Here is an 11,071-nt window from a genome sequence, read left to right as displayed (position 1 = left end):
TCAAAAGGTAAATACAATTAATTAGGATATTCAAAATAATTGATTTCTCTTTGCTTAGCCTCTGATTCCTTTTTATCCTAATTCTCCCAATGTCCTATTTAATCATGTCATTCACATTTATTGTCCACCTTCTATTGTCTAATCCTTCACATCTTCTGTGTAACTCTTCATAAATGTTCATTAAGTTGGTCTTTTAGTGACCGGGCCCAATGATATTAAGCCTACTACAACAAAATTAAATGAATATTATAGTAGATAGTAGTGGAAGAAGAAGAGATGACGACAATGGTGGTGACTGTGATGACAAGATTAGAGGAGGAGGAGGAGAAGGAAAAAGAAGAGAATAAGGAGAAGTCAAAGGTAATGGATACACCAACAATGGTACAGGAGGAAGAGGAAGAAGAGAAAGAAGAAGAAAAAAAATGGACAAATATTCTTCATATAAGTAGAAGTCACGATTCTAATTTCTTTTATTTACTTTTTAATAAAATTTTCATGCATTGGTATTGATGCCTATCATGGAACTATTTAAACAAGAAAGAAGACAAAATCACAATATTTACTGACAAAAAAAAACTTTTCAATAATTACTAATGAGTTTTGAACATTCATTAATTGAATGAAGAAGAAGAGAATGGTGGTGACAGTAGTAGGGTAGTAGTGGAAGAAAAAGATGTGACGACAATGGTGATGATAATGATGACAACATCGGAGGAGGAGGAAAAAGAAGAAGAACACATGGAAATATTATAAATGTTATTGGTAATGGTCAATAATTTTATTTTATCCATAAATTTTACCCATCAATGAATATTATTTTTATTTTAACGTTTATCACAATTTTTTTTTTCAAATCTTGATACATTAAGTTTGTATATTATCAATACAAAACACTTCAAATAAAGGTAAATTTGATCTCTTTAAACGTTCCTTTCAAACCTTAATTTTATATTACCAATTTAAAGTTCTATCACCATTATTATCATTTTATAAATATTATATTCAAATTTACTTGTCATATATTTTACTATCAAAACTTGTTAATCTTCAGAGTTTACAAATTCATTTTAATTTACGAGTAATGATATCTTAAAAAAAATTAAGACAGAAAATAGAATAACTTATTTTTATTCTTAATTTTTTTAAAACGACTACCGTGCGGTGTGATTCCTATGTTTTTTTCTAATAAAATCTTCCTGCAACGAGAGCATGGGCCTATTTTAAAAGGAAAGTAAAATAAATCATAATATTTATTTACAAAAAAATATTTACCAAGATTTATAACATTCAGTAATTAAATATACTTTTTTATTTGTTAATAAAATTTAATAATGATCATCTTGTTGATATTTTTTTTAACATATCATTTAATAATATAAATTGCTAAATAAAATATAAAAAATTATGAACTAAAACAAATAAATATAGACATATATAAAAATCAATGAAGTTATCCAAAATAATAACTATAATAATATGAAATATATAGACCATTATAGATATCTAAGAATTTCTCAAAAAAAAAAGAAAAAAGATAATTTCTACACTACTATAAAAAGCCTAAGCACTATCAGAGGAGTATCCTCCTCACCTGTGTCATTCTCTGCTCATACAATTAAGTAATTATTACAAAAAAGACAAACAAAACACAACAAATAAGAAAACACACAAATGTACAAAAAAATATTCATATATAGTTAAATCATGCCAAAAACCTACAAACATGATATAAAACATATTTATGTTTATGATCACACACTAAATTTAATTATCCAGATACATGCATTAATAATAAACTCACTGGTGGTGTGGACCTATGGTGATTCTTAGGCTATCTAGAGTTTGATTTCAAGGGATTATCATCCAACCACACACAAGGTAAATCTCCTTTCCGTCGAGAACCAAACAAATTCAGTGACTAAGACCTTTTACGACTCTCACCATGTAACCTATTCTACTCTACTTTAGTATGAATAGTTATTAGAGTACATAATACCTCCATACTGAATCCATAGGTTAATGCATCATACACTATAGTTATCACCACACAAATTTTCTCTTTGAACAACACCACCATCATACATGCTCACAACAACATATTCACTACAATTTATAAGAATAAAAACCATAAAATATGTTTAGCATCTATTACAAAACATCCATAAACATTCAAACCGAAAAAACATGCAAAACAGGACATTTGGCGTTCACTGCCATTTGCTTAGCGAAAATTGGCGCTCACCAGCATCATGTCACTACTTAGCGTCTTAGAACCAAAAAGCTCTCAAACTTATAGTGAACACTGACACTCAACGCTTCCTGCGCATCGCTTAGTGCTACTAAGGCGCCACTCAATGTTATCTAAGTGCCGCTCAACACTCATCAACTTACAAAATGTGGTGCTTGAGCAATCGGATTTGTTGCTCAATGCCACATCAGATGATAACATATGTATTTTTGTGAATTTGGAGGACTTTGGAGCTGTTTCATTGTTCAAATTGGTACTCTTCTCTTATGTTATTGGTTCAAAATGATTTTAAAACATTGGAGTTAGTACCAATTTGATTAATAACTCAAAATTCAAATTTCTCCAATTATATCAAAATCAAACAGCATTTCACAATTTATTAAACAATACAAAATATCATAATCATACATACTAACAAGATTCACCATACACCTCAATTTTATCACCAAATCACAACCAACCATTAATATGCAAAAGTATCAAGTTTTATCAAACTCACGCACACAAATAATAACTGATTTTCTTCACCTAAACTAATCAACCTTAAAGCTTTAGGTCAACAACCACACTTTTCAACTCACAAAATATTTTATATACGTAAAAACCTTACAAATATAATTAAACCATACCATCATGATTATTGATCTACAAAAACTACAAAAGAAAACTAAAACTTCACATGTCACTAGAAGAGTGTCACATACAATCTAGAACAAAGAGACCCTCACGAAAACAAACATAAAACCACTTGCATGATTTAAAGAAATTAATGAATAAAAAGGAAAAGCTCACTACAAAAATTACCTTAATGATCTCCAATCTTCAAACAAGAAAACAAATAGTAAAATTTCTTTAGAGAACAAATAAAAAATTTTAGAAAAACACTTCTAAAGAAATAAAGGATTTTTAACCTTTATAAAAATTTTACTTATACTTAAAGATTTTAGTATTAAAATAATAAAATTTCATTATTTTAAACATTATTCCTAAAACACAATTTTCTAAATTCAACCCATCAGTAATTTCTTTTATAGGTAAATTTTATTTATCAATAATTCAAAGTTTTTATAATGTTTATCACAATTTTTTTTGTCAAATTTTGACACGTTAACGTTTGTTAGATACAAACATTTCTAGTATGTAAAATTTGATCTCTTTAAACGTTCCTTTCGACCTTAATTTTATATTACCAATTTAAAGTTGTATCATAATTATTATCGGTAAATATTGTATTCAATATTCTGTACCTAATTTTTTTTCAAAACAATTTCAATTTGGCTGGCTTTACTTTGTCTGGACATAAACATCATTATGACACTTCAATTATATTTTATTCTAAAAACTCACAGGTCACTACACATAAACAAATTATACCTATTAAAAAAATAAATAAATACACGAAAACAAAATATTAGACCACCTATATTTCTATAAATAAAATTCAGATTAGTCAACTTATTAACATATTAATTTTTCTCACAAAAAAACATAATAAAAAAGGACATTTTACAAAAATACAAATATAGACACCATTTCTTACGTTATTTGTTTCTAAAAATTAAAAAAATTCACTTATTGACCCATAAAATCATAATAAACTAAAATATAATAACTCTATAACCAAAACCAAAACTTTTGAAAACACTTCCTCTGCATAAATGACCCTTCCAAACCCATCATAAATTAATGCGTCTACCATCTTAAAAAAACTGAAAAAATATACACTCATTCTTTTCTCTAAAAATAGTAATACATGTAACTAAACTAAAACAACTCCTAATTACCCCATTAATATTCATCATAAAGTAATTAAGAGACGAAACTTGTCTTCCGTAAATGAAACTACTCTGCCCTCTTTAATTTGAATATTAAAAATTTTAATATCAAACATTCAGAGAAATATTCCATAGGTTTATTTTCAACTATACTCATTGTTAACAAATCTCAAAAAGTAGTTTTTTTTTTTTTTATTTTACTTTCAGACTAGCATTATCTTGAGCAATGGGAATGGTTTAGACTCTAGCAGCTGCTTCACCACTAAACGAAAGCAAAGAAAATATTTCTCTGCCAAATGCACTGAGATCCATCACAACAGATGAAATTAATACAAAGTTTAGCATTGAATCTAACAAATTGACCAATTTTACGGTTTCAGAACTACTATCACAGAATCCTATGGCAATCATGACTACAATGTAGACGGAGTATTACACAGGCTATCCATTTGACAATCTATTCGACAATCAGCACACTGCAAGAACAAACTTCACAAACAAAAACAAAACTTTGGATTAGCTAAACCCATACTTAACATTTTATACTCTAGCTTATTGAAAGAAAATTGGATTAAGAGACATTTGATTACTTCGCAAAAATATGCAGACCCAAGCATCCAAGTTCATCAGTTTTGCAACTGCCTAGCAAGGAGTTTCCTGTAAGTCTTGACTTCATTGACCTGTTACGTTGTGTGCAAAATATGAAAGTCTCTAAATCGTTATTGGGAATGTAGCTAAGGTTCCTTTAACATCACCCCAGAAAAGGGTAAAACGAGTTGAAACAGGATGCTCAGTAAATAGGTATGACCAACCTAGTGGCACATAGAAAAACTCACGAGACGCTTAAATTCACAAGAAACTGTAGGATTATCTTGCTAGCGTATCCCCTAGATGAAAAATGTTACATACAAAGAACTGCAATCATTTTATTTACCCGGTTATATTCTTGAATAGTGATAATTCAGCAACCAAAGGATACTATTGAATGTATACCAAAAAAAATATATTGAAAGCACTCTTTGACCTAAAGAAAGAAACAGGTTTATAACAGATACAGAAAAAAAGAATTATTCATGAGTTGATTTCAAATTATGCCTACTGACACCTCGGAAGAAATCAGGGTCGAACCAGTATGTGCAGGCTTTCTCCAATCCATTCTTGACAGCTTCCTTCTTCTCAATGATATTCTCGTAAAGTTTAACCCATCTGTGCGTGGCTCGCTTCAATCGAGCACTCTGGCCTCTACCAGACACAAACTTGATGCAGTCCCTAGCTAGCTTTATAAGTTCTAACCCGTTGATGACAAAAATATACTGGAAAAAGATGGAGGGTGTTATAAAATGGGACATAGCACAAGCATCCTATCAACATTGTTAATCAACTAATCATGTCTAAGAAGGTAGTCAAAAATCATCACCAATCTTGCATATAAATATATGTCAAGCTCAACCACCTCTTGCTTTCTAAATAATTCAGAAAAAGTACACACAAATTATATTTACAGACACAGTTAACCACAGTTATTATCTTAGCAACGTCACTATGTTTTTCCTTCATTTTCCACACAATAAAGAAATCTTAGACTAAATGAATAAGTAGACACGCACAATTCATGCAACATGCAACGAGAGGACTTACCATTATTACAAAGGAAACTGTTGCTAAAACAACTTGAAGATTTTCGTTTGACATCCCATCTGATCCCCCAGAACTGCCATCATCACTTCCACCACCACCACCACGGCGTCCTCCAGGAGGAATGTCTCCACTGCCTCCTTTCTGCATTTGCTGTCGCAATATATCCTCTATCGACTGTCCCTTAAATTGTTCCATAGCTTCTTGAAGAGATTTGCTCTGGAAATCCTAATTATGTTTCTAGTGTTTAGTAACTAAAAAACAATTCAAATCCAAAATACAAAAGCCCCAAATAATATATATCAAGAATGCGGACTCCTCTATTCACACATCGGTGGTTCACTTTATGTAGAAAACTAGAGTTATACAATGAAAAGTGTTTCATTCAAAAATTGGCCTCACAAAAACAAAATGACCCCATTTCTCCACCTAAAAAAACAAACTTATCATTATCCATAAATTAAAATTTGTTTGTGCATTAATTAAAAACATTTTTGGAGCAACAAATATCAAAAGGCTAAATCTCATCGAAAAGTTCTTTTCATATTTTCATTTTATCCTTTTATCCATATCATTTGTATCTTCTATGAATATATCTGAAAAAGTACAACTGAACAAACACAACAAACACAACAACAAGAAAACAAGCTCACATTATGCAAGATACATTTGATGTCTTTACCGATATCTAATCTTCTGAAGGAGCATCTAATTGGAAAAAAATAAAAAAAAAATCAAGAACTGTAAAAGAAAAAGTAGGTTTATTCTTACCCCATTATTTTCCATCATTCCTTGTCCACCGGCCAAACAGAGATGAAGAGGTTGGCGAGATTTAAGGACAGGTTGGCATTGAGAGCGAGATAAAGATTCAGGTGTGAGGCGAAGGGAAGTCACGGAGAGAGGGTCAAAAGCCACCGGCGATGAACATGCTCCAGACTTAAAATCGCGGCGCAACTGAGACAAGTTGGGGGCATGAACCCCACCACGAACACGTGGACCAGGACCAACCTTGATGATGTTCATTCTCACCAAACAGAACCAGCACCTCAAAATTCACGTCTTACATACCTGAAAACAAACCTTGTTTTACTATAGATTATTGAACCTGAAAATAAAAGCGTGCATGTTCGAATTGAATGAAAAAAGATGGTGATAGCAGGAATTAATGAAGATATATTAACAGAACGAATGTTGGAGGGAAAATGAAAAGGAAATAAAATGAGAGAACGAAAGGAAATGACTCACCTTGAAAAATTAGACGATGCAATCAAGAAGGGTTTGAAGAGTGTCTTGTCCCCAAAGATAGATCAAAAGGTGGATTGTTCTGCAAATTAGTTAGGGCTCTGTTAAAGGCGGTGACCACAGACAGAAAAAAAGAGGGTTCTAGAGTCTTTTGCTTCGTATAGTATGGTGGCGCGTGGATTCTTTTTAATATCAAACTGTAGCCGTTGGATTGAATTTTAGTCTAAGGATCTCTCTGTAAGAATGTGGGAGGGCGTGGAGAAATTTATGAAATTTGTAAGATCTCTTCAGCCGTTGGATACATCTGATGGACCATATTACAAACTGAAAATTGGCAAAGACAAAACATACCGTCACCCTTAGATTCATCTCTCAGATTGAAAAATTAGAAGTTAATTGTTTCATTTTACTAATATTAGGGAAAGAAATAAGGATAAATTTTAAAAGTAAATATATTTAACAATCTTATTAAAAGAAAAAGATAACTCAGGTTGAAGTTTAGAGGAATTCTAAAGTTATTCAACAGAAAATATCAAAAATCTCTTTTGAAATCAAGGTAAAATAAGTAAATATATAGACAGAATTAAAAAAAAATAAAGTGAAATTTATTTTTTTAAAAACAATATTGTCAAATTTAACTTAAAAATATATTTATAAATATAGGCTGTATTTATGCTATAACTATATTATAATTTTTATAAATAATTTTTATTTTTTATTTTGATTATAATAATGTGATGTTTAAACTTAATGTTTGATCAGGAAATCAAGGTTATGATATTAAACAGTGCTTGTGATCAGGGATAAAAACCATTTAATTTGTAATGAAAAGTTAAATTAATATGTCAATGGTGAAATAAGCATATTGATCAATTTTATGAAAAGATTCTGAGAATCAAAAATATTTTTCTTATTTTATTTACTGATTTTAATAATTAAGCAAATTTTTCTAGTGTTAGATTAACTTCCATCTGTCATTCTAAACCATTACAATTTCAACCAATATATTAATTTAACTCATCCACAAATAAGTCAATATATGGGTATAATCAATCAATTAATCAATATAAATTATGCAAATTATAATAAATATACAAATGAACTTCAAAATATAATTTTTTTTTTTTAGATTATAACTAGTTTAATTTTGTTGTTCTGAAATTTAATATCTTCACGGTTTCAGTTAGAAATCATAATTGAAATTGTGTATGCACTTGTTTAATATAAGAAAAAAATAGAATCAATTGATTATTAGTCATTTTAATAATTGACATTGTTGATATTTTCTTTTAATAAATTTTTGCACTACTTCATTTTATAATAAAATCATCACTATAATTCATATATATGAACGTTTCAAAGAAGTTTTATTTCATTTTTTTTTTTAAGTATCCTTGTATTATATTTCGCCCCCTAAAATAATTGTTTAAAAATGATATTAGAATAATAAAATAGGATAAGGAATTAAATGAAAAATTTATTTTGGTTGTAAGTTCAAATAGTGTTAACGTGTTTTTAATTTTCTTTTAATATTATGTATTTGTACATTGACATATCACTTTTATTTTCAAATGTTTGAATAAAAGGTTTGAGAAAATATTTAAAAAAAAATCATTTACTGAAAAAAAAGTTCAACTTTTATTTAAAGTTAGTGTTAAATATTAATTACTATGTGTTTTTCTTTCATTTTATTAAATTTTTTATATAATTTTTTAAATGCATTATTTATTTCATTTTCACTTAATTAACATGTTATGTTCTTATATGATTTGTTGAAAGCCTCTGTGATGGATTGTAAGTTCTTAAAAGCAAAATGTTGTCTTTTGTTAAGATTTCTTTGAGTTTCAAGGATAAATATATAAATTATCCATCTGTATTTAAAATATGTGAATATAATAGTGAATGGAGAGTTTAGTGAGAGAATTCCATAAGTATATAATAGTATATGATATTTATAAATTTATTGGATTTAAGATTTAAACATACTTAGTTACCAAAAATCTTTATAATATGGAGATTTTTATCTCTTATCAATATATCTAAGCTGTTTAAATAAAAATATATTATTCATAACAATTTCTTCTATCCAAATTGATGGAAGTTTTCTTTGAATATAACCACATATATATTTGACAGAATATTCGAGTAGCCCAAGAGTAACCCAAGTATTTTTGGACTGGATAGGTACCTTATGAATTTGTATTTATAATTTATATTATCCAACTGTTTATATGCCAAAAACATAATATTATTTTATAAAATGAATAAATTCAATATATTTATATTATAATTTATTTTTTTAATAAATATAATTACTAGTTATTTTAAATATAATATTTGTTTTGAAAGTATTATAATTTTTGTGCTTAAAATATATAAAGTAAACTACAGCCATATAATAATGTTCAATAATAAAGTTAGTATGTTAAATGTGTATAGATTGATTTATAACATGTTTTGTATATTAAATAACAAAAAAAAAAGTTTTTATGTAAGCAAATTTTTCATTTACTATTCATATTTTTTTCTGACAAAGTTTGATATATTTTATAGGGTTAAATATGTTTTTGGTCCCTTAAGTTTCAGCTAAATTTGGAATTAGTCCCTCATCAAAACTTTTGACTAATTTAGTCCTCCATCTTTCAAAATGCATGAATTTAGTCCTTTTAACCAAATTTTGTTAAGTTTACCTGACGTTTCAAGCGCATCTCATGATAGTATTTAAGTTAACATTAAAGCAAAGATGTGTCAAACAGTATAAATAATTTAAATACTATCATGAAATGCGCTTGAAATGTCAGATAAACTTAACAAAATTTGGTTAAAATGACTAAATTCACGCATTTTGGAAGATGAAGGACTAAATTGGTCAAAAGTTTTGATGAAAGACTAAACCCAAATTTCGCTCAAACTTGAGGGACCAAAAACATATTTAACCCTATTTTATATAACCGAAGTTATATTTAAGTACAGATAAAAAAATATATTAATTCTTTGTTTTTCTATCACAAATTATTCAGTCGAACAAATTTCAAGCACTATTTATATTTATAATTCTAATAAACATTCATATTTTTCTTCATATATATAATATAATATAATCATTTATATTACGTGAACTATATAGGATCTTTTAAAATACTAATAAGAAATAATTATAGTTTTTAAAATAAAATAATAAAATAATCTATAACAATATATAAAGAGAATTTTTTTTTGTGTTCATATTTCAAAATATCAATTTTACTCTTTAAATATAATAATTTATTAAATTTTTAAAAATTAACCGTAACTTTTATAAGCTTTTTCTAAAGTCGGATGTTTCTGTTTTTTCTTTTCTTCTTTATTTATCAATGGTTATTCTTTCATTGTTCTGATATATTTCACTTTATTTTTAATAAATATAATTTTAATTTATATATTAACTTAATAATATTATAATATTATCACCTACTAATATAATATCAAAGCATATTTAAAAAATGCATACACACATGCATAATAACATATGTGTTTACGCTAGTTTAACTTAAGATTATATTTTATTTTAATTTTAAAAAATATATTTTGATAAATAATACACCAAAAATATATTATTTTATTTTTCACATATTTAATTTAAATTTAAATTTTATTTTAGATTTAGGGAATACTCTTAGATAAATAATATATTACAAATATATTACTTTAATTTTCACATATTTAACTTAAATTTATATTTTATTTTAGTTTTAGAGAATATTCTTGGATAAATAATACATTGGAAATAAATCATTTTATTTTTCAAACTTAAATTTATATTTTATTTTAGTTTTAGGGAATATTTTTGGATAAATAATACACTGAAAATGAATCATTTTATTTTCCACATATTTAACTTAAATTTATATTTTATTTTAGTTTTAGAGAATATTCTTGGATAAATAATACACTGAAACTGTATTATTTTATTTTTCACATATTTAATTTAAATTTAAATTTTATTTTAGTTTTAGGAAATACTCTTGGATAAATAATACACTAGAAATGTATCATTTTATTTTGGGTTACTTATGTTTTTTGTCTCTCAAGTATATATAGAGGGAATTCTCCTTTTTGTGTCCACATTTCAAAATATCAATTTTATCCTTTAAATATAATAATTTATTAAATTTTTAAAAATTGTCTGTTA

The 11,071-nt window shown here is 27.1% G+C and overlaps 1 protein-coding gene across 9 annotated transcripts; it reads right to left on the bottom strand.

The window, feature by feature from the left end:
• Window positions 1-4,286: 4,286 nt before the first annotated feature.
• On the bottom strand, window positions 4,287-7,385 carry LOC114186890 (uncharacterized). 9 transcript variants are annotated; one of them, XM_028074960.2, is made up of 6 exons: window positions 6,904-7,385; window positions 6,430-6,726; window positions 5,662-5,877; window positions 5,152-5,336; window positions 4,614-4,703; window positions 4,287-4,512 (listed from the first exon to the last, which is right to left on the bottom strand). In XM_028074960.2, the coding sequence occupies exons 2-6, from the start codon at window positions 6,679-6,681 to the stop codon at window positions 4,437-4,439; spliced, it is 819 nt and encodes a 272-aa protein (XP_027930761.2). In that variant the 5' UTR covers window positions 6,682-6,726; window positions 6,904-7,385; the 3' UTR covers window positions 4,287-4,436. The 9 variants fall into 9 exon arrangements, with proteins under 9 accessions (XP_027930761.2, XP_085530628.1, XP_085530629.1 ...); XM_085674502.1 differs by having other exon boundaries at window positions 5,662-5,886; window positions 6,430-6,763; window positions 6,904-7,361; XM_085674503.1 differs by having other exon boundaries at window positions 5,662-5,886; window positions 6,430-6,738; window positions 6,904-7,361.
• Between the last annotated feature and the right edge of the window lie 3,686 nt (window positions 7,386-11,071).

This window comes from Vigna unguiculata, chromosome 6, assembly GCF_037176805.1.
Source record: "Vigna unguiculata cultivar grain cowpea cultivar isolate G323 ecotype 2 chromosome 6, ASM3717680v1, whole genome shotgun sequence".
NCBI classification, from domain to species: domain Eukaryota; kingdom Viridiplantae; phylum Streptophyta; class Magnoliopsida; order Fabales; family Fabaceae; genus Vigna; species Vigna unguiculata.
The sequence above is the reverse complement of the archived record's forward strand: the minus strand, read 5'-3'. Positions and strand labels throughout refer to the sequence as shown.

What these genes read in the sequence shown, in the direction of transcription:
- LOC114186890 (XM_085674502.1), bottom strand. Translation starts at nt 6,681, where the DNA reads ATGAACATCATCAAGGTTGGTCCTGGTCCACGTGTTCGTGGTGGGGTT. An exon ending in GAATGATGGAAAATAATGGG is followed by an intron (nt 5,887 to 6,429) that starts GTAAGAATAAAC and finishes AAACATAATTAG; the next exon opens with GATTTCCAGAGCAAATCTCT. An exon ending in GGTCTGCATATTTTTGCGAA is followed by an intron (nt 4,513 to 4,613) that starts GTAATCAAATGT and finishes TTGTTTGTGAAG; the next exon opens with TTTGTTCTTGCAGTGTGCTG.